Source organism: Drosophila obscura, unplaced genomic scaffold, assembly GCF_018151105.1.
Source record: "Drosophila obscura isolate BZ-5 IFL unplaced genomic scaffold, ASM1815110v1 contig_9, whole genome shotgun sequence".
Lineage (NCBI taxonomy): Eukaryota > Metazoa > Arthropoda > Insecta > Diptera > Drosophilidae > Drosophila > Drosophila obscura.
In genome coordinates this window covers 3,805,233-3,827,934 of record NW_024542883.1, presented here as the reverse complement: position 1 = coordinate 3,827,934, position 22,702 = coordinate 3,805,233, and the positions used below count along the sequence as shown (strand labels likewise).

Genomic DNA, 22,702 nt, shown 5'->3' with positions numbered 1-22,702 from the left:
GGGAAAGCGGAAAAAATATGTATTGCCTAATTGTAGTAATTAATGAGTTTAGTTTACAGTTTCGATGTGGTCTGACCCAGGTCTGGAGGGGCTAAACGAAATTATGCGATGATTAATAGCGATAGAGAATGGCCGAGGAATACGATAAATACGTTGAAATGATCTGACAGGAAGGAGGAGAAATAGGAGAATGGGATTGCTTAGTAAATTCCATTAAATAGATGGGGAAATCAACTAAAAGACAGAACGGATGCAATGCAATCAAATGGGTCCCTGCGGGAGCTCTGCTCAGGAGAATGATGTTTTCAATTTACCCAGATACTTGTGTTCGTTGAAAATCTACAATTACTATACTCGTAAATACGATTCCATCAAGCCGTTCCTCATAAGGGGATAAAAAGCCACTCAGTCAGCGCAGGCAGAACCCTTTGGACATGTCTGCTCGGGACTTGCTCCGGAAAAGGTACAATCCAAAATTTTAATTACATGCCCCAACGAATCGTAAATAAATGCCGCAGAGTGAGACCACACAGACAATGCACGCTGCAGTAACAGATATAGACAAATATTTTTAATAAGTGGATAGAACAGCCCTGAGGGCTTCCACTTCTTCTTCTACCATTCTACCATTCTACCACCTCCGGGGGCAGGCAAGCACGTGCGTCGTAGTCCGCAGTCCGTAGTCCCTGGCAACCTTGGGGTTCTGTTTGGAATTTTTCAGATTTTGCAATAAAACGTATGGCTGAGCAATTGCGCTGCGGACGAGTAATTTATAAACACTCTCCCCGAGCTGTAAGCTGCCTTTAAACAGAAAATCCTTTATTTTTCTGATGATGTTGCTGCTATACTTGTTGTTGTGCTATACTAATTTCCCGTACAAACATGAAACAGCCCGACTGCATCCATCCCCTTCCGAGACACACACACACACACCACACCCCCTCCCTCACAAGGTGAGTCTGTGAATCGCTTTTAATTCCGATTTCCGCGTAGCTTCCCCTGCAATATTTCGGGGGTTGCTGGCTGGATGCGGTTGTGGATGTGGATGCGTTGCCATGGAGGGCACGACGAGTTTTCCCTTTTCCTACAGCGGTAGCTGCTGCCTTTCCCCTCTTGCGAAAGATGTTGTTTTTTTTTCCAGCTCGCTTAGTTAATTTCCACTGCAGTGCAAGTTGATGCACTGCATTCAAAATGAAATCCTCGACGGACTATTTGTCATTTTTGACAGTTCAAACTGTTTTCCGAGGGAACTGGCGCGGCGAGGGGAGTGCAGTTTTTCGACTTTTCCGCAGAAATTGCGGCTTATGGTGGGACATTTATTTTCCTCCTGCTCCTGCTCCTGCTCCCCTCTCCTAGCACAACTCAACTTTATAGTCCCCTTGCGTCGCAACTTCTGTTGTCAACGCGATCTGCTGTTGTTTGTAATTAGAGCCATCAGAAGATTTGAAAGTTCCCTGGGCCAAAATGCTTGGAAGTTTTCAGATTCAAAATTGGGCAAAAAGTATTTAGAGTTTTTTCCATATGCAAAAAGTGGGCTACGGTCGAACTTTAGGCCTCTTTTGATTAGTGTCGATATCAACTAATCTTAGATAACTTTTGATGTTCCTTGGCTTGGCCTCAAAGAAGCTTTCGTCATTCATTCTCCCATGCTCATAAATCGTACTTAATCTGATTAATTTCAAAATATTTGCCAACTAATCTCTTCCGATTTTGCGGAAAGCAAATACGCAGCGCTCATGTTCCCAGGGGGTAGCAAGAGATTATAATCAAATCATGTCGTAAATTGTCACAACTCTTTCCTCCCAGAAAATCTTGCACCGAGGACGAGTATTAACGCCTTGAGTCCATTTAATGCGTCCTGGCCTGGCCCCTGGTCGGGGCAATCATAAATCACATTACCCAATATAATAGACCGGGCGAGCGGACATAAAAATGAAATTGAAAACGAAATTTGCATTCAGCTCTCCACATTTAGAGCACATGACAAAATTCGGCTTTAAGTACGCAACAATCAAAAATTATGGTTTTATGGGGAATGGAATTGTGTGAAGGAAGAAGAAGGGTTGGGTTCTTCTCCCAGAGGATTACGAGCATAGCGCAAGGAGCCACTCGGCACTCCCCTCGAAACTGGCAACAGTTGCGAATCGAATCGAACCGAACCGAACCGAGGGCAGCAGCCACAAATGGTCTTCATTTCTATTGTCAATTGTTGAATGGCATTGGGCTCCCCCCAAGTGACGCCGGCGCCGTGGCTGCCATTGCCCATTAAAAAGTTTCTGTCAAGTTAAATTACCAAAAATTGCAAATTGCTTGGATTAAACACGAAAACGAACACGGACAAGGACATGGCCACTTTCACTTCCTGTTGTGGGTCCCCGGACCAGGCAAGGCAAGGCCAACCAGACCCCAGACACCAGACCAGACCAGACCAGACCATTGTGTGGCCAAAGGATTCCATACACTCAATATAATTAAGGGTGTGAGCCCCCAGTTCCGACTCCCGAATACTGAGCCTTGGGCCCTGCGCTTTGAGTCTCCTCCTTCCCAGGAAACTTTGTGTCCAGGCAACAATTTTTGTTGTATACTCAACATCCTCGTATTGTGTGGTCCGAGTTGTTGCCTGAATTTGTCGCTTGCCATTCCGAATTGTATGTTAAATTAAATTTTACCACAGAGACCAGTGGAGAGCAGAGCCCGCCCGGGCTGGCTTCACTGGCTTCACTGGCTTGACTGGCTTGTGGCATTAAGTTGTCTGTTTGTTGAGCTTGACAGATCTTTCATGTGATGAGGTCAAATGGGATGGGGACGGGGACGGGGATGGGCACGGCAGCCAGAAGTTTGTTTGCCCAGTGTGCTCCTGGCCATAGATATAGCCATATGCAGTTAATAGTATATAATTTGGAGATGTTTGGGCTGCTGCCTCCCCCCACTCTCCCATGTTTCGGGACTGTTAACCCCTCTTTTGGCTTTTGCTTTGTTTGTAAACTGACCATTTAAATATTTTTATGTTTATTTCAACAAAAAGTTACTAAAGACGCCTTTCCCCTTCATTGCAGGTAAATACTTTGTGACTATTCCGCTCCCACTACTCCGATCTCTAATCAAGTGCGTGAGTAAAATGTCTCAAGTGGACCCCCTGCCCCTACCCCTGCCCCTGCCCCTGCCGCTGCCACGGCATTCATTGCAATGGCAATCAGCTGGCTCCTGCTGCTCTCCTATAAATCAATAAAACAATGACGGCGAAGATGCTCCTCCGTAGACCTATTTTCATGAAATGAACAAGACTTGCTCCCCCCCCACCCTGGCAGTAATGCCCCACAATATATCACTCGACTATTCGGCTGATTGTCATCGCTTAAATGGCCAGCAGAGCAGAGCGTTTTATTTAACTGCCAACAGTGCCGGTGCCCCTACACACTCCCAGCATGCGTAGTACGTAGTACGTAGTACGTACTATATGTGTAGTACCCACTGTAGCACTGTAGTTGTGCTACAATATGTGGAATTGATGTCGAGTGCGGTTGCCCAGGAATAAATAGGAGGCAGCGCTTTAATTTAATAGGCGCACATGAGACTCCCGCCACATAAAAACCAATTTCGCGTAAGTGATAAAAATGCAATGAGCATTCGCCTCCAAGTCCCACACGACTGCCAGAGAGATGATGATTGGGATTGGACTTGGGAGTGTGATTGCGATTGGACTGGAGACGATGGCGCTGGCAATGATGGGGACAATCATCAGCTGGTGACGCAGACAGCAGCTCTGACTATGAATTAAATTTACGATGGTGCAGAATTAGTTTTGACACACATCTCCTAAAGAACGAGGCGGCGCCATTAAACTCTGTGGCCAGGCCACAAATGGAGAGAGTAGCGGGTGCTCTAGAATAAAACACTTCTTGTCCTTATTTTAGTTGCTTAATTTGTACGCCAGCCTCAGCGGAAGACAAGCGCCACCAGATTCCGAGAAGAGTAGGAAGGGACAGTGCGACAGAGTTACGGAACGGGGATTATCGTGTACGGAAAACACGAGCGATGAAACAATGATTAGAGTGACCAAATAACATTTCCTACGAAACGTCTCGTAGCTTAGATAAATTTTGCATTTCATTTAAATGCATTTTTCTTGAACAATTTATTATTTTATGATCGCCTCTTGCCGAATGTTGTCACGAGTGCGATACTCGGTTGGGCTGTCGTGAGTATCACGCTGCCATGTCTAGGAATGTTTCGCTTTTCCATTCCATCCAGCTTTCAATCATCATCAATTTCACATAAAAGTGTCGCCCACTCGACGCAGAGACTGGCAGACGTCCCAGCCCAGCCCAGGCTCCATGCGCTTCGCTTCTCCTGCTTCTCCTGCTTCTGTCTGCCTCTGGCCTCTAGCCTCTGGCGACGTAATGACGAGATCATATCGACAACTGGCAGTCACACTCATGGAGCCCTCCCTCTCCAAGGCGTGTACTTTTTCCTTTAGCTGCTGATGGTGGGTGCTGCCTCTGGCTTTTGTGTAATCGTGAGAGTCTTGTCATTGTCATTGTCATTGCTGATGTTGTGTCTGCGCACTTTTCAAGTTCAATTCCAATTCCAGCTCTGCCGGTTCCAGTTGCAAATCAATCAGAGAGGGGGGAAGTCAGTCAGGCAGTCAGTCAGTCAGTCAGTCAGTTAGAAATGGCAAATGACCAGCATGGCATGGAGTGAAGACCCAACCCGACCAGAGAGACGATGATGGTTCGCTTTATGGGTGACGGGACTGCTTGTCATATTTCCTGTCTGCAAAGTGTTGAATGAAAGTTTTATGGCCTTTTGATAGTCCTCGTTGATAAGAATAGTATGTATATCGTATTGAAGTTGGGCTTACGATTATATTACAGGAAATCACACGGCAGGTTTCTCGATAACTATGAGTATTACTGGAAAGTTTTGCCTGCAGCCCTTCTACGTGTATTTCCGGCTATCTTCTGCTTACTTACCAATTCCAATATCGAATCTTCGATTTGCAGGATTGCACAATCCCCGCCCCGGGCCCCAGACAACTGTCAACAAATTGACGCCGAAAACATGCCCCGCAACCACTGTAATTACCCAGTTGCCAGCAACTGCCATCAATGGCTCAGTCCGAGAAAAGCAAGGCGCTCCAAACCCTGCCCTGCTGGAATCGATGAAGAGGTTTACATGGAAAGTGACACATTTGTTGAAATGTGGAAATACTCGTGAATTTGTGTTCGGGGGAACACTTTTCGCCCGCGGACTCTCCTGCGGCGGTCGGGGGGAGGGCGTGCCAGGCGTTCCCTGACATAATTGAAATTGACATATTTCATTGTCGGAGCGGAGCTGCAAGTGAAATTGCCAAAGTAAATTTTCAATTTTCATCAAATTTGTATATGTATGGTGGGAAGGGGCAGGGGGAGGGGCAGGGCAGGGGCAGACGCATTGATTTGCTTTGATTCTGATTCTGATTTGAATTCGGATTCGGGTTCGGCTCGGATTCTGCTTTCCGTTTCATCGCCCGCTGCCAACGGTTTAGGCTTTTATTTGCCATTTTGCTTTGTTGTAAGCCGCCGCAGGGTTGCGCCACCGCCATGAAGGGAGCAGCCAGCAGGCAGGGGTGGGGTGGGGTGGGGTGCATCAGCCTCTGTCTACGAGTATAGTATGTTGCGAAGAGCCTTCCAAGAGTGTCCGTCACTTTGGTGGCCCCCCCGCCTTCGGGCCGCTCACTTTTTTGTATCGCCCCGCAGTCGAACGCGTTGAGCCTTGGCGGGGATTTTTTGCAGCTTTGAACGGATTAGCCACCCGGGGAGAGATTCTCACTCGCTGCTGCTGCTGCTGCTGCTGCTGCTGCTGATGATGATGATCGGATTTTGGGAAAGTTTGAAGTTTTCTTAAAGCGGAAATGTCAGCGAAGTGTGCAAAGATGGGTATTCCGACCCAATTGCGTTCCAACCATTTTTTCTACAGTTCTACTGTAAAGTTTTCGATTCAGATTCAATTGAAATTGGTAACGCGCTCCTTTTGTACGCTTGACTGGTTGGCCTTTGTTTTGGCCATTTCCCTTTTTCAGTCAAACAATTTCCACCCTGGGTGGACCCACACCACACCGTCCAGGGAGGTCCATAAATTACAATGCCCAAAGAGGGCCAGGTATCTGGGTCAGTTTTTTATTGTCTATGGGGTGGAGCGGAGTTTCTTTTTTTTTTTTTTAATTTCAACGTGCAATAACAGAAGTGGCACAAATTTAAATTTGCTCCGCAAAAGTCAGCGGACAAAGCTGTTGCATACCATCGCGACTCCAGTCCGGTTGCTTCATTAAAACGAAAGTGGGCTGCACTCCTAATGAGATGCAGCTCAGTGTTGTAGCTTGTAGCTTGTAGCAAGTGTAAACAGAGGGCTTTCGGCTTTCCGCTTTCCGCTATGCGAAGGGAGAATGAAATGCGCATATTAAATGAAAGTAAGTCGGCCCGATTGCCGTTCTTCGGCCAAGATCTGAAACTAAAGTTATTCAGTGCTGATTCCCAACTGGCAGTCGCTGATATTTCCTGATGGTTTTCCATATTACGTACAAGGCCGTAACTGGGGTATCTTAACTTTGAACTGCTTCGGAATTCAGAATCTAAGGGCTCTGTCGATGGTGTTGTTCTGTTCCATATTGTTGGAGGGTCTGATTAAAAAGAATTTCAGAACTTTGGTGGTCTGATCTTTTTGTACACCGTGTGGAGCTCCCGGGCCTCGCTCTTGAAGTTTGATTTAATGTCGAGCTTGAGCTTCTTCAGCAGGCAGATGCGGTAGTTGTAGGTCTCCTTGAGCACTTCCAACTGGTTCTTGTACTCCATTTTTGCCGCGCGACGGAGTATGGCGCGCACAACCGTTCTTGGCGCCGAAGACAATTGGGATGAACTGAGGCTATCAGAGAATCGGGCAATTGGGGGAATTTGAGTATTAGTTTCAGCAGGGAACAGTCATACATGAAAGCATTTACCTCGCGGTGGCCGCCGAGAATGAGGATGTCTGGCTCAATTCCTTCAGTACGGCTTTCCAGCCTCTTATATTTTCATCATCGAAGACAATGTCAGCCGCCTCCTCGGCTTCCTCTCTGTCTTGCTCTCGTTGCTTCTTTTCCAGTGCCTTGATTCCATCCAGAAATTGTTCCATATCCTCTTTCATCTTGACACTATCCACTTTCCACTTTGCTGCCTTCCCTTTTTTTGGCTTTTTCACCTTCTTTTCCGTCATCGCGACCTGTTCCATGCCAGTGGGTTCAACGTGCTCCGTCCCCGCCTGGGCACTGGGCTCAGACATGGTTCCGCCTTCTTTGATCTCTGGCTGAGGGCTCTTGCGACTGGACTCGTTTCCTCTTCTGGCCTCTTCCATTAAAACGTTTAGCTGTGCTCGTTTTTTCTCTTCTTTGGCCTGTTTCTCTTTCAATTTCCGTTCTTCCCTGGCCATTGCGGTCTCCTTTTTTGCCTGTTCTTTAGCCTCTCTTTCCTTTATTTTGGCCTTCTCCTCCGCTGTCGTGGAGTGTTCTCCATATGTTTCAGATAGTTCTTCGTTGGCCTGTCCTTTCTCGATCATTTTAGTGGCTTCTTTTTTCTCGGGTTCTTCGCTTGCAAGGAGCTCTCTGGCCTCATCTTCGTTTCTACTGGACTTGTCCACTTGGTCCTCGGTGTGTTCCGTTTCCTCTGCCTCGGCATTTGTTCGAGCATTTGATTCATTTTTGGGCCTTTCTACTGGGGTCTGTCCCTGTTCTATCTGCTGGATACTATTATCAGTTGGGGAATGATCTCCTCTGGCAACCTCCGCCACCATATTTGGCTTCTCCTGGTTCTGCATCGTCCTTGGACTTTTTTCAGCCAATGTGCTATTATCCCGCATTGCGATGTCCATTCCCCTAACGAAGTCTTCCATTCCCGAGGCACTTGCCTTGGTCAGTGTAATGAATTCATTCGACATTTCCATGCTCATGGCTTGTGCCTTGGCCTGACCCTCGCTAAGTGCTCCTCGTGCTTCCATCTTGCAAGTTGATTTTCTGTGTGTTTTGTGAAAAATTAACCTTGATTTACATTACATAAAAAGACTGGGATTTGGAATGTGAGTGGCAGCTCAAAGGCTTTGCTTTGGCCTTTAACTTTTGGCGTTTTGTTTGTTGTTTGGGAGAATGAAATTCCTGCCTACTGAGCGTATATCTTCAAAGAGAAACCGACCTTATCCACAGGCCCGAGGCGTTTGGGATCCGATCCCCCGGACAATCAAGATTCCGAAATTATTTGCCAGTAACTTTGGAGCGCCCCTAGGTATACCATAAAAAGGAGTCAGGGATGGAGTCCAATCGGGGGAGGCACTCTTATCGTCTTCATTTATTATGCAAAGTTTTCCAGCTGCTGAAAACTTCCGTCCAATTGCATTCGAAGGCCTAGAAGCTGACTCGGAGATGGGAGCAGGCCTTGGTAGGGAGTCAAATGCGACATTCATCAAAGTGCCACGAAACATGAGACCGAGGCCGAGACCGAGACCAAGGCATGCAATGCCATATTCATGCAAAATTAGTTGGGGATTTTCCAATTTTCAGAGCTGGAGTTGTGGAGTTGTGTGTGTTTTGCGGCTGTGGCTGTAAAATTTTAATAAATTTCTTTTGGGTAACTGCTGTTCCTCGTCCTCACCATCTGCCACTCTGTACTCCGGAGTTTATAATGCAACATTTGCGCAACGAGCAACATTTTTTGGAGGAATAGAATGGTTTTGCGTCTAGACAACGCCCGGGGCGGAGATTGGGCTGGGTAGAGGCAGAGGTCGGGGTGCTGGGAAGCTGTGGAGCTGGTGATGCGGCAATTTCGCCCCACGTATCAGTCTGTGTCTGGACGATCCGCGTGTGCACGGACTGAGATTTGGAGAACAGTCTGCTGCCACTTTCGGGGGTCGTACATTGCTTAGCAGGGCCCCAAGAAACATGGTCTGCATCTGTAATAAGCCTCGCCTGTGACTGGGCCTGTGACGGGGCCTGGGCCTGGGCCTGGGCCGGGGGCTTGGCTGCATTGCTGCAGGGGGTGGTGAAGCAGCTTAGGCAAACAGCTGATATATTCTCGTATATGCTGCGAATGTATTGGCAGTGTTCGCCTAGATCCAAGCTTGAAATAAATTAACAGGGTTTTCACCCCGTAAATTTGGACCTGGAAATCGAGATAAAACGGACGACGTACATATGTATGTATGCATGTAAATACATAATTTCTGGCAAGGGCTGCATTTGTGTTTGCACTTCAATGGTACTGGCATTGGTGGTACTGGGACAAAATTCCTTTTGGACTTTGATTGGCATACCTCGGCTAAGCCGCCACACTAACCGCATTCTTGCACATCTTGCCGCCCCCTCGTCACATCGTACTTCCACTCAACCGATCAATGGGAATCAATGTGCCAATGAACTCGTCAATGAACTCGTTATCAACGCTTTCTGGCGGCTAATGGAATGGCTTTTCCATCGTTACTCGACATGCAACCGATGGCAGAGCACGCGAACCAAAAGGTTCAACAGCCATGCACCCCATGCACCCCATGCCCCACCCGCCCTGCCACATAACGGCCCGCACCGAGCTGTCGGCGCTTCTACCCGTACTTTGTTGTGCATACGAAATTATTACAATTATTATTATTATTATTTTTTCTGGTGATGTTTATGCTTATATTTGGAGTCACGCACGATGCGGCAAACTGTCAGCCCAGCCGGAAGCGGAATTGATTATCGGCGCTACTGAATCCGGCTTTTAGCTCCTATCCCATCTATCCTTCGTCTTCTGTTTCGTTTCGTTTCATTTCGTTCTGCTGTGCTCTGTTCCGTTCCTTTCCCGCCCCAGCCACCTCCTGCTGCGGCAACCTCTCTTTTATCTGTTTGCGTGCCGTGTTGCCGTTTGGCTATTATGCATTTCAAATTCGGCGGCATTTAATGGCTCAATTTGGTTCCTGGACTCAATTTTTCGGCTCTGCGGCAGTGCACAGCGGGCCGAGAGCCGCCAGAGGAGAAAGCGCTCTGTAATTAGCTCACAGAGGGTGCAGGTTCTGGTTCTGTTTCTGGTTTTGGTTGGGTTCGTGTAGAGTCCAATCTAGATTGCCCTGAATTTTCCTGTTCCCAGCTCGAACTCGGCTAAATTTCAGTATTCAAAATTTACTCAACATTTCAACACAAGCTCTCCAGTTGCGACGTAGAAACTGATTTTATTTGTTGGGAAAGCTGCTCGGCGTTGCCTAATGAGTGACAAAAAGGCGTAAGTTGAACGAAGAGCAATCACACCCAACGAAGGCCCCGAGTTTAAGCTGGAGAGGAGCACAAGTGGGCACCATGAAGCCGCTCAAAGTAGCTCTAACTCTGGCCCTCTTTGGTAATCATGGCACAGCAAATCACCCCATGTTCCTATCGTTCTTTTTTTGGACCTATTTCTTCTTGAAGCTGCACGCGCGGGGCTCCGCCTGGTATCCAGTTCAGCACGCCCGTCGGGGCACCCGTAACCAAGCGCAAGATGCTGCTCTACAAGCGGCTCCTGCGCAGGGAGCTGCTCCGCGATGACCAGACTCCCCAGCAGATCCGTTCGGCCCGGCAGCGGAGGGAGCGGCAGGAGGCCGAAGGGATGTTTCCAACGTCCTGAGCAATCCAACATCCAGCAGGATGAGCCAGGACGAACCGGGGAGCTGTCTGGAAATGTGATTTCTTTATTCTGATTTTGGCATTACCTAGTTTTAGCTAAAGTTCATTATTGGAAGCATTGCTCAAAATTAAATTGTGAAAAATAGTAAAAAAAGAAGTGGAAAACGATTAGTTTACATTTATTGGTACCCATAAATAAATGAAATGGCCAATTATTTAAGCCCAACGATCAATTAAACTGTTGGTATAGCGTTGGTAATTCCAATCATAACCATTCTGTATTACAATCAGCCGTGAAAGTTAAGCTGAAATTTAGCGAAATCAATTTGCACAACGGCTCGTTCCAGGCCCAGCCAAACGCAAAATGGCCAAATTGACAACCAAAACAATTTGTTTAGCCAGTGCACTTGTGCGGTTTCAGCAGTTTATAATAAAGTGTTTGCCAGACATACAGCACAATCAAAATAAATACCAACAGCAGCAACAGCAACAGGAACAGCAACAGCAACAAAGTCTGCCAGAGAAGCATCAGCATGCCAACCCCCCTCGAAACGGACAAACAGGGTAAAAAACAAGCCTTCATTCAGAGTGGCATAGCAGAGGCTTTTAATTGCCATCAGGCGCCAACTGTTACCATTGTGAACTCAGTCAACTTTTATTTACTTATGCAAATTCGTTTTGGCTTTTTTCGGGATGCAAAATATTTGTCACAAAATTGGCAAAAGCGAGCCGAAACTTTGCCCGTTTCGGAGGGGAAAACGCAAACATTTTGACGACTGGAAAAATAAATTGAAATTGTTTTGACAATTGGCAGGGCGATCCGTGTAAAAATGGACAGAAAAATATTACAATGGCATTTTATTTTGGCTCATGGCCTAACTAATTGGCTCTCCAACGGACATCCCCAGCAGGGATGCTCCGCGACAGAGAAACTTTTGCCAACTTTGGCCATTTGTGGCTTACACATTATCCCAATTGTTTTGGGAGCCCATCGAGGGCTTTCGTAACGTGCTTCCAGCAATTGTCACGTTTTCCCCAAAAGAACCGGCCCCAGAGGTCAGCTGGGTTAAATAGTTTTTATTGTTATAATTATGGGCTATAATTATTGGCTAACTATATGAAGCAGAGCTCATACATCGGAGCTAAATGCGTAGAGGATTGCAGTGAGATCTCTTTTGTTTTAGCGTCGTATTGAGAATGTCTTGAAGGTGGGACTGACCAAGGGCTCGTTCAACGAGAAGACGGCCTTTTGGATCACTGAACGAGGACTGCCCTTGTGCTGGAGCCAGTACTTCCTGGGGCAGACGGAGAGGGAGAGAAAGAGATGAATAAAAGCGGGCGGACCTACCCATTTGCGCTCACATTTCAATTATGTTGTCCAAATTTCCTTCCATCACGCCCTTTACAGATCCCTCATCGGTATTCATGCACCACCCGACCAGTCCCAGCTGCGTTGCCTTCTTATTTGTGTGCTGGAGAGTGACAAATAGTGCCATTAGGTAATTAAAAGAGTACTCAATAAATTACCTTCCGGAAGAAGACACCTGCCAGTGAAGATTTAGACAAAAAAGTTAGAGTTAGAGTCAAGAAAGTTGCACTTTCGGCATTTCGTCTTACCCTGGACCTTGCCAAAGACCTCGAACTTGCAGCCAAAAATGCTTTCCTCATCGGGGCGTTTCTTGCCTGTGACTGCTTTTCCCTTTAGAGGTGTCACAGGGGGGGTGAATTTGGATTTGGTAATTTTGTTATTCATTTTAGAGGATATTTGTTCCGGTTGGTGTCAACTTGGAAATATATGTGTAACTGATTATACGGGAAATTTTGTAGCTCATATAAAATTGATGGGAATGTCAAGGGACCTTGATTATGGATTCCGTAGATCCTTAACCAGTTTACCCTTTTATTCTTACTCCGTGGGTTAAGTTCTTCGTGGCATTTTCCAGCTATGCAAATTGAATTTTTCCTCCATTAAAATTAACAACAATTTTTCACGGCAATTTGACAACGCAGATTCTCCATCATATCAGCGAGTAAGTACTCGAACACTCCTCGAAAGCAGTGCGAGGACCTTTAGCTCTGTTCTCGCCTTTGCCACTTCCGGTTCGTTAAGTTTAACGGCTGCCCACGAGAAAAAGAGGGAGGCGGAAAAGAAAGCTGCCAAAAGGTATCCCAAGGAGACGGAGGAGATGACGCACATTTGAGAGTGTTCCGAGTGTTCCGAGTGTTCGCCGAGCTCGAGTCGAACTTCCCGCCTCAGTCAGTGAAAGCTTCAATAAAACGCTTGATGCCAGAGGCGAACTGACATTTTCCATTAAGTGCAGACAGCTCCAGAACAGAACGGAGAAAACAGCAGAATGCCAGCGGCTCATTTGCCAAAGGGCAGGGCAGGGCGGAGGCGGAATTTTATTTCCCTGGGAGCTTCGTGGTGTAGTCACGTGTGGGTCGTTCTTTTTGTGGACTGTTGATTATGATGATGCCCTCCGCTGACCGACTCTGTCCACAAACGCGTCCCGGTCACGGCAGGCGAACATTTGGGCTGGAACTATCTGAGAAGATCCCGGTAATAGAAGCCCACCAAACTGTTCCTCAGACAACATCAAAGTGCCATCAACAGGCAGCCGAGGGCTGCACTTCCTTCAACGATACGGCTTTGTCCGTCTGTCCTATCCTGCCCTGTCCTGTCCTGTCCTGTCCTGTACCCCGTCCGTCCTATCGGTTGCAGCAACTTTTCTTTCGTACAATAACATTTATTTCGAAGATATTCCGAGGCGCGTTTCCCCTCAGCGTTCTCTGCCCGACGGTCTTCTTCTCTTTGGGGACATTGTGAAGTGTTGCCAGTGTGGAAAAGTAATCAAAAGATATTTTGTCAGCTTCAGCAGCAGACGCTGACAAAACTTTCCACTCTCCTCTCCACAATTCTTAAAGTGCGAATTGAAGAGCGACCCTCAAAATGACGAGCAGAGTCCCAACTTGTTCCCAACTTTTAGTCAAATATTGGATTAGCAAATTGACATTTATGCAATTTGATTTTCCCACTGCACCACTGCACAGGGCAAATTAAATTGTCGCCCCATCAGCCCCCCAGATCGCCCTGCGGCGGCTTTTTCCAAACAGTTTCACATCTCAAATTCGTTACAAATTGCTGACACAATGGAAATTTGCATAAAATTTCCATATGCGTTTGTCGAAAGCGAACGCGGAGCGGGAACCCCGCACAAATTTGGCTTAGTCTCCGCACAAAAAGAAAAAAAGGTGAAAACGGGCAAACATTAATGAACAGTCAAAGAGGGTTCGGGGTACGCGTACGTATTCCCGTGTGTGGAATAAAATCTTGTTCAGTCCAAGGTGGTGGACAGGGTTCTAAATGGGGACTCGGCCTGTTTGTGATTTTGGTGTGGAGCTCCCAGTAAGGGTTGGGGAAGAGCCGAGTTAATTTATTTCCAACTTCAGCTGCTAAAACGGACAGACCCAGAATCTCCTTCTTTTCGCCGCCCCCAGTTATCAACCAATTTTCATTAAAGCTTATAAATTGTTGTTTATGACTGGCCCATGCCACAGACATCCATAGCCATAGCCCCAAGGGGATCTCTGGCTATGTCTCGCCGTGGGCTTTTGACTTCATTTCATATTCATGGACGCCAAAATGCTGATTCCGCATCCTCCGAGCTGCAGTTGGTCCTTTGTCCTCTGCCACCAGGGCCCACACTTTCGTTTTTTGTTTTCGTTAATAAACTTTGGCAATTATCTTTGCTGCCTGTTGCTGTAAATTACAGGGATTTGCTGCGGAAAGTTTGGGCGGAGGAGAAAGGGCAGATCTCGTAGCCATAGATTAGGAAGCGCTCTCAGTTTCATTGGAATGGATGAAAATCTTCATCAGAGTTTCGAGTGTATATTTTGCAGCATTTAGCAGCTGGTCGGAAAAGCCAAATCATGATTATGATGTACTGAAGGGCGTAGCGCAGCTCATAAAAATCAAAAGCATCCTGTTTCCGGCTGCCTTTTTATTCAGTTAGCAGTCAGACATCGATTTCATAAAGCGAAAAATACATATGTGCAAAGGGAAAAGTGAAAAGTTGTGACATAAAGCCTGCCTCAATATAATTGCATTACACGTGGCTGTCAGCAGTGGAACGAAGAAGAGCAAATGGAAAACCCACCCAAACACAAGCCCAAAGGATGTTCGAGGACCGCAAGGACCGCAAGGACCGCACGACCGCAGAGAGACCACAATCCTCACCTTGGCAGGGGATCCCAACTGGGATGTGAAAATTCTTTTGGCAGGACGACTTTTCATATTTTCTACAACCCGTCAAGGCGTGAATCTCTATGTACTCGTGTGATGTGTGGTGTGTGGGTGTGGGTGTGGTGTGTGGGTGTGGGTGAGGAGTGGGTTGCCTCGAACTTTACTCTTTCAGAGAGGGTGACAGACAGAGGGGGGGCGAGATTTCGGTGGAGCTGGCAAATCCTTTTTCTTAACCCAAGCGTGCACATACTTCAAGTGTGCTTAACCCACACTTAGTCTCTGTCTGAGAAACTCCATACCCATTACCCTTCCTGTCGCAATCTTCCATGTTTGATGTGGTCTCCGCACCACAAATCACCAGGGCGGCAGTGTCTGGAATTTATGCTCCTTCTTAGGGAGCTCAGAGTGTGCCTGTGACTGTCTCTGGGTTAGTGTTTGTGAGTGCCGGTTATGTCTGTGATTTGGCCCTGCCACGCCCTAATCTGACACTGATGTACACCATTTTAGTGGGCGGCGAGTATCCATTCAAGCGTAACGCGACGAAACGCGATGAGTTGGGACATCTTCCACTCTGGAGAACGGTACGCTGCCCAGGGCCAGCCAGCCAGTCAGCCAACCCGTCACGGGACCCAACCAAATAGCTGAACCATTAGCTTTTCACATTTTCTTGCTCACTTTTCATCTTGCGCTGCTCTCTCGCCTTCATTCATTTTTTGGGACTCGATCTGGGTAAATATTTTCACAAAATTTCACGCTTGATTGGAACGTGAAACGGAACAGGAAATCACTTATGACATTTTGTGCTGTTCTATTGATTTTTGATTTGGGGTTCAGTGCTTTTTTTGGGTGACAAAATGTTCAAATGTGAATTGACTTTAAATTAAAAATATGTATGAAATTTTCGGTGCACAAAGGCAATGAATTATGGATGATAGCTAGGAAATGCCAGCTGAAATATGTTCGACTATTTAAACTTGATTGTGATTGGGGAACGCCTTCTTGCATGTGTCGACAACATTCCCAAATTAAAAGAAATCATCAAAGTCAAATATTTAGCTACAAGGTGAATTTGTACAATTAATTCGGACTAGCAGGGTCTGATAGGAAGGCCTTTGAGCGGCGCTTGGACTACAAGTAAATAAAGGAAAGCTCGCGAGACAAACATTCGATGTTTGTAATCACATGAAAGTTAATTGAATATTTTCAATTTATAATTTAGAGTTAGAAAGTGTTCAAATTTTCGGCTTTCAACTTTACCCACATCCTTAGGTCTGCATCCTCCATTGTCCGCCGCTACAAAGTCCCTTTTCCACGTTGCCTTTGCTGTTTGCCATGTTACATGTTACTCGCAGGATACGATACTCAGGATACAAGGTAGCATCTGGGTAGCGGCTGCTTTGTGTGTGTGTGTGTGTGTGGCTAACGGAATCTATCCTGCAGCAGGCCCATACAATAAACTGATTGTAACTGCAATCAGTTAGCAGACAAAGCAGGAGCACTCGACTCGAGCCAACTACAAAGGCGACGACTGTTTGCCAAGTTGTAATAAAGTTTGGTAAACAAGTTGCCTTACAAACACACACACAAAAAGCAGAAGGAGCTGAGTGCAATGGAAACCGAGTATCCCAATCTGTAGCTTCTATGCATAAACCATTCCTATTCCCATTCCCAAAACCCATTCCACTCCACTCCACTCCACTCCCATTTTCACTGCCATTACTCACACTCTCGTTTCCTGCCAACTTCGAACTTATCTTAAATTCTAATGCAATTGCAACAAGCAAGAGCAAATTTTCAGGTGTGCTCTGCAAAGATTTCCCACTAATGCTCACTCTCCCTCTATCCTTTTGTCTATTTGCAGGTATGTGTATCCGCCATTTTGTTATTCCTTTGTGATACGTGCACGTGTGTGCTGGCGTCTGTGTAAGTGGCAAACAAATGCACCGCTCTACTGCCGTTCCACCATAGAAGATAATAAAGTACCCGGCAATCGGTAGCCCAAGCTCTCGGCCTGGCTAAGAGCGAAAAATGGCATAGCACACTTTTTGGCGTGCGGTACGTGCCGCTTATCAAATGCATCAGACTCACAGCCAGAGCGCAAAAGGTAAAGCACAAACAGTGAGAGAACTATAGCAACAATGAACATGTATGTACATACATACGAGGGTGTGCATACATATGTAGCTTACACTTCCCTTGGAGCTTTTAGGCTTGGCATAGAGCTTGTACAATCGAAACTATGCTAACGCGAGGCACCATTCACCGATAAAATCGATCCACGACTATATTTTACTAGTTTAATGGAATTATTCAGCTATATGTTTATTCTGCCGATTCTTCTTAATTTGAGAAGCATCAAAGTAGAAAATCGGATATTATTTTTTAATGAATTAAAAATAATGTGCAGCAAATAGCATTCGACAACAATGCGCGTAATTCTGAAAGAGTATTGTGGATTGGTCTGGAAGTTTCCCAAACAATCCTTTGCCACAATTTCCCCTGTTTTCTGCGCAGTGCATCAGTTCTGCAGTTGTTGCTCCTGCTGGCGTTGTTTGCCGGCTGCTCGGCTTGTTTCCCAGTTTGTTTATTTAATGTTATTCACTTATCCTGCATGTGCAGGCTGCAGAGCCAACCAACTGGTTGACTGGCTGACTGGCTGACTGGCTGAATGACTGACTGCTCAGTGATGTTGAAAGTGCCCGTCTCCGTCGCCATAGCCCTACTCAGGGCTTCTCCTACGCTCCTTCGACTGAGTGGTCCCGTGCTCATTTCGATGGCCGCATTCATTAGCCAACTTAACGCCTCTAATTAAATGCCTCAAGACTCAAATGCCTCACTCTCCAGCGCTCTCCTATACCTATTCATATACATAAATGCCTCACTCACCTCTTCTAATCCGACGATTACACGTTGATGGCATCCGTAATTATGCTCTGGCCTTTAATTCCTTGCCCATATTTGCTAATGCAATTATTGCGGATAATTATGCGTTTATTGAACAAATGAAATCAGTGCAGGGCGTGGGAAGCGGGGGCGAAGGAAGCGTAGAAGACCAGTTCCGTCCGCTCCCGATGGACAGACTGTCTGCCACCGCCCATCGTCAGTCCTGTTCGGAATTCCATTTGATAGGCCCTCCAGGCTGCTGCTTCTGTTTTGACGGCAGGCGCCAGGGGCCTCCTTCCCCCGATCCTTTCCATCTGCCTGGTCATTGTAGCTGCAGCTGTCTGCTGGATTGCCGGCCACAACCGAAATTGCATTATTGGTTAAATATTTTTGGGCAGCACAAAACTTGCCCCAGCTGTAAACGTGGCTGGATGTGGATGGGAGCCCATTGTGGGACCAACTCTGTTGTTGCTCCGATGGCCAATTGCATGTTAATCGCGTCGGTTGTTCGCAGAGGAATGGCGATGGGGATAGGGAGAAATCTGTTAATGAAGTGGCGGCCAAGTGGAGCAACAATAATGAAGTGGTGGGAAACAATTTGGGGAAAAGAATCAAAGAGTATAGAGAAGCGGAACTGTAGCTAAACATTGGGGTGTATATTGCGATTTTGGGGTGTATTTGGGATCGAAACATTTACGTATATACATTCGGTCACATAGAACGACCTTTTATTGGTCGTTAAAACTTCAGAAAATAATGTTTCCTTTTAATGAACAATTTCATTTTGAACAATTTATTTATAATGGACTAATTTGATTTACTGATGTACATTATTTTAATTAGTCAGATAGCTAAAATTAGGGGTCTAGCTAAATACATTTGATATTGTGAATCGATCCTAAGCAGTATATTTCCTGGACGGAAGGTATAATGAGTATGTACAGAAGTACCCACTTTTGTGAACTTACTCGTCTGTGGAAACATAGAAACAATTGTAAGGTTACACCATCTACATTGTACATGCATATATGCTGAATATAAAACTTGAAGAATGCTCCATAATAACATTAATAATTAATATCTCCGACAGAAAACATTCACTCGTGGAATACTCGTAGCTTTAGTTCGTAGTTCAACCTTGGGAGATCATCAAAAATGCATTACTTGGCACATTGGCAGATTGAAGCCCCAGACTCCACTCCTCCATTCCGAATAGCCCGGCCAACAGCCTGCTTGGATGTGTTGCCAAGAGAATATTATTTTCTTTTGCCCGCCCTAGCCACATGTGGAGCAAATTTCCTTGGGCAGAGCCCATTAAACGGTCAACGGCGAAACGGAAGTTTATTTTGTGCATCAATCGGATAATTTTGTGCAGTGGGGAAGAGTCTTGGATAGTCTGCACTTGGATGGACTCCAGCAGCAAACAGCAGAGCGGCAGGCATGGGGAGGTCTTCGGAGACAGATGTGAAAATTGTCTAATGGAGCAGCATTGGGTCCTCTTTGGTTCCCCATCCAAGGCTCCTCCGCTATCTTGTATTCATGAAGTGCAAATTGTGAGGAAAAGGAAAAATCAACGCGAATTGAAGATTAGTTGGGGCAGAGGGGAGGCAGAGAGGGGAGCAGGCAGGGGACTGAAGTTGTGTGAAACATGCGGAAATAACATGAATTTAAGTGAATTTAGTGAAAGAACACATCAGCAACAAATCAAGAGAAGTACATACGAGAATACGACGACCGAGACGGAGACCAAAATAAAACTGCAGTTAGAAGACGGAGACCTTCACTTCACTTAGTCGAGACTCGAATAAAAGTTCCCAATGCCGCCTCTGGGGAACTCCTGGTCTGGGCAATGGCAAAGATAAATCTTCTCTGGCCCAAAAACACTCCAAGACCTTGCATTGGTTTTGGTTTTGGTTTTATTATTTTTGGTCTCTCTCTCTCCTTTTTTTGGGCTCTGCTCTCCGTCTCCGTATCTGGCTTATTTAAACATGTATGTAAGTGGGGATGAGGATGAAACTAATTGTTTTCAGGTGAGGTGATTGAGTGGGGCATGGGATTTGCGATGAAAAGGCGATGGATTATAACAAGCAATTAGTCAAAAGTTATGCTCTTGAGGGAAAATGCTTCAGCAATATGGAAAGTTGTGAGAAAGAGAAAAAAGCATGGGTAGGTGAGTGAGGGAGTGAGCGAATATGTGAATCAAGAATAGAGGACTTAACTTTTAGCATGGAATGATTACTGAGAGAAAAGTATTAAGGAGAAGAGGAGACCTCTTCTAATGCCATCTACATACATGTACATATATGCATGTATGTATGTATTTATAGTGATCTAACATATAATAACGTACTTTGTGAATGTCAGGCCTATCTTACCTATCCTATCCTATCCATATATACATAGGTATAACTGGCAAACATATTGGGCACTTGCTGCTGTCCATATATAATATTTGTGCATGTTCATTTTGGTCATATATCAAGAAAGTTCTCATTTCCACACATTAAAACGGCTGCTGGTCATAAATTTAACAAAGTGCCGGGGCGGGTGGAGGGAAGAGAGTGAATCAGGAGAAGGAAAGGGATGAGGGGACACCACAAGCAAATGGCAAAAATGTTTTTGGCAAACTGCAATTTACTGAAAATCTCTATCGCATCGATATCCATCCCATGTCTATCCCCGACTATTGTCCATCCGCCGCCCCATTGAAATTTACATATTTTTCCACTCAAAAGGCAATTGAAATGGAAAATGCAGTGCATTTCCATAAAAATATATATTGCCCACAGTTCTCGTTATTTATTTACTGACTCCAAACCGAACAACAAAGCCAAATCCCCACTTGGCACAAGTCCCTCTGATTTTGCGCTTTTCTGCTGCTGCACATTGGTCGTTCGGCAATAGTCAGAAACTGATTCATGTGACCCACTAAAGCAAAAAAAAAAGAGAAGCAGATAAAAGAAAACACCCCACTATTGCTTATCACTCCGACAACAAAAGGAGTCGATTGCTGGATATCATATCAGTTCCAGATTTATGAGCGTCGATTATTCATGCAAAGTGTTCTGGACAATCGGCCAGGCCGGGCACTACTCAGTGATGCGGAGCGGTACCAAGCTGGTTAGCTCCGTGGATTACATTACATATATCTTCAAATATGTCTGTATTTTTTCATATTTTAATGTGTGGCATGAGAACAGTTTAGAGACCTCCATTGGCCATGTTTGTGGGATTCTTTAGTATCCGCACAACATTTTGTATTGAAAGGAATTTCGATATTTATTCCGATTAGTAATCTTTACTCTATGGAGCTGTCTGCATAGCGAATAGTCTCTGAGTACGTAACCCATTTCTATCTATCGAGCTTGAGTGCACTTGGAGGTGTGTCCACGCCTTGAAGTACGTCATCACCGGCGTCACTAGTTGGGCCGGGTCGAAGGCACGCATGACTTGCCAAAGCTGCTCCGACAACACGACGCGTCGCCGTCAGCTGAGGCTAATGCATCCGAGGGAGCAGCAGAGCTGCCAGTGGGGAACCCACGCCCTGCTGCACACGTACATAGCCGATATGTGTCGATACTCTCGTAGGAAATGTCATTAAAATTGCTCTTCATAAATCACACACAGAAGCGCACACAGACATCGGGCGAGGAAGAAGTGCCATGTTCCAATCGCAGCAGCAAGACGAGGCAGCAGCCCGAGCATAACCTCATTTTACGGTCCATGAACTGCAGTGCTGCAGGGCAACGGCAACGGTAACGGTAGAACATGGACCGATATGAGTCAAGACCCGTCACTGCACACCCCACACCCCACACGCCACCTCTGAGACATCGAGATCGAGTACGCCCAGATTTTGAGGTTTTTTGTTACATGAATGAATGTCTGCAATTGCAGTTTGGTTTGGCATTGAAGTGCAGTTTGATTGTGGCACATGTACAAAGTGCGTTATGATTTTTTGGAGAGGCTGCCATGGTCCAAAGAACTGGAGAGGGATTAGACAGGGCAAGGCGGTGCGAGGCGAGGCGAGGCTGGAGATTGGAGAGGCAGCTGCAAAGACAGCTTTGATGGGGCACAAAGCCCCCTTCAATCTGAAATTGAAGGGCATGGCTGGAGGAGAGCGAGAGGTTACTTCACATGGCAACGGGAGCCAACTAGTACTTGGAAATGCCCAAGAGTGCAGAAGAAACGATAAGTAAAGCTCAATGAGCTAAGGAGGAGAGGAAGAGGCCAAAAATGTTATAGAAGAGTTACTCCTTAATATTCTATATTCTATTCCCCATCAGAGACCCCTTCTACAGGTTGTACACTATATTTTGCGCTTAATATTAATACCCGCAACGCTCTGAAAATGTCTTAAATTAACGCCGCAGACGGAGACACACTCCGAACAATAAATAACAATCGATGTTCTTATCACATTATAGCCACAGTATAGCCCCAGAGCCAGGGCGATAAATCAAGTGGAAGCCATCGCTCCCCTTACACGCGTAGTCTGTTGCTATTGTAAAATCCAAGAGTTTGCAGCGTGAATAATTAAAATGAATTGCCACGAGTTTTTCCGTCCACCCTCCCCAGGAATATCCCACATTATAGCTTTTTAAAGTTATCTAGCCGCATGTGGGGACTGGAAAGTTTTCTTCCTCAATATTTTGATAGCCCCAATGCCAGAGCAATAAATAAATTAACACCAGGGGCGCGGATGATGTGTATCTCCCCCCTCTCCAGAATTTTCAAGATGAATGGAATATTTGACAGCTATTCGGGGAGCGGAAAGCAGAGAGCAGAGAGCGGACCGCATTTAATAAGCTTTATGATCTCTGGATTTTGGGCATTGAATGTTCTGTTGGTGTTCGATCTATTCAACCCCATCGAAAGTCAAACAGTGGCTGCAATTTGTTTCGTGATTGATTTTCCTTCTGGTGTCTCCTTTGTTCTCTTTTTCC

At 45.9% G+C, this 22,702-nt stretch overlaps 4 protein-coding genes across 5 annotated transcripts in view; 2 read left to right on the top strand and 2 right to left on the bottom strand.

Moving 5' to 3' along the window:
- Positions 1–22,702, top strand: part of LOC111073957 (E3 ubiquitin-protein ligase TRIM9) — an 84,201-nt gene that overhangs the window by 29,739 nt on the left and 31,760 nt on the right. The window lies entirely within an intron of this gene.
- On the bottom strand, positions 6,165–8,144 carry LOC111073925 (neurofilament medium polypeptide). The gene is made up of 2 exons (XM_022366491.2): positions 6,977–8,144; positions 6,165–6,900 (listed from the first exon to the last, which is right to left on the bottom strand). Exons 1-2 carry the CDS (start codon positions 8,005–8,007, stop codon positions 6,675–6,677), a joined length of 1,257 nt encoding a protein of 418 aa, XP_022222183.2. The 5' UTR covers positions 8,008–8,144; the 3' UTR covers positions 6,165–6,674.
- LOC111073927 lies at positions 10,140–10,863 on the top strand. Its single transcript, XM_022366494.2, has 2 exons — positions 10,140–10,253; positions 10,436–10,863. The coding sequence occupies exons 1-2, from the start codon at positions 10,237–10,239 to the stop codon at positions 10,629–10,631; spliced, it is 213 nt and encodes a 70-aa protein (XP_022222186.1). The 5' UTR covers positions 10,140–10,236; the 3' UTR covers positions 10,632–10,863.
- Positions 11,693–12,441, bottom strand: LOC111073926 (acylphosphatase-2). Its single transcript, XM_022366492.2, has 4 exons — positions 12,248–12,441; positions 12,158–12,174; positions 11,993–12,102; positions 11,693–11,925 (listed from the first exon to the last, which is right to left on the bottom strand). The coding sequence occupies exons 1-4, from the start codon at positions 12,381–12,383 to the stop codon at positions 11,811–11,813; spliced, it is 378 nt and encodes a 125-aa protein (XP_022222184.1). The 5' UTR covers positions 12,384–12,441; the 3' UTR covers positions 11,693–11,810.

Coding starts and splice junctions, on each gene's coding strand:
- LOC111073926 (XM_022366492.2), bottom strand. CDS start 12,383: ATGAATAACAAAATTACCAAATCCAAATTCACCCCCCCTGTGACACCT. Junction 11,926..11,992: donor TTGGACAACATAATTGAAAT/GTGAGCGCAAAT, acceptor CGTCTGCCCCAG/GAAGTACTGGCTCCAGCACA.
- LOC111073925 (XM_022366491.2), bottom strand. CDS start 8,007: ATGGAAGCACGAGGAGCACTTAGCGAGGGTCAGGCCAAGGCACAAGCC. Junction 6,901..6,976: donor TTCTCGGCGGCCACCGCGAG/GTAAATGCTTTC, acceptor ATTCTCTGATAG/CCTCAGTTCATCCCAATTGT.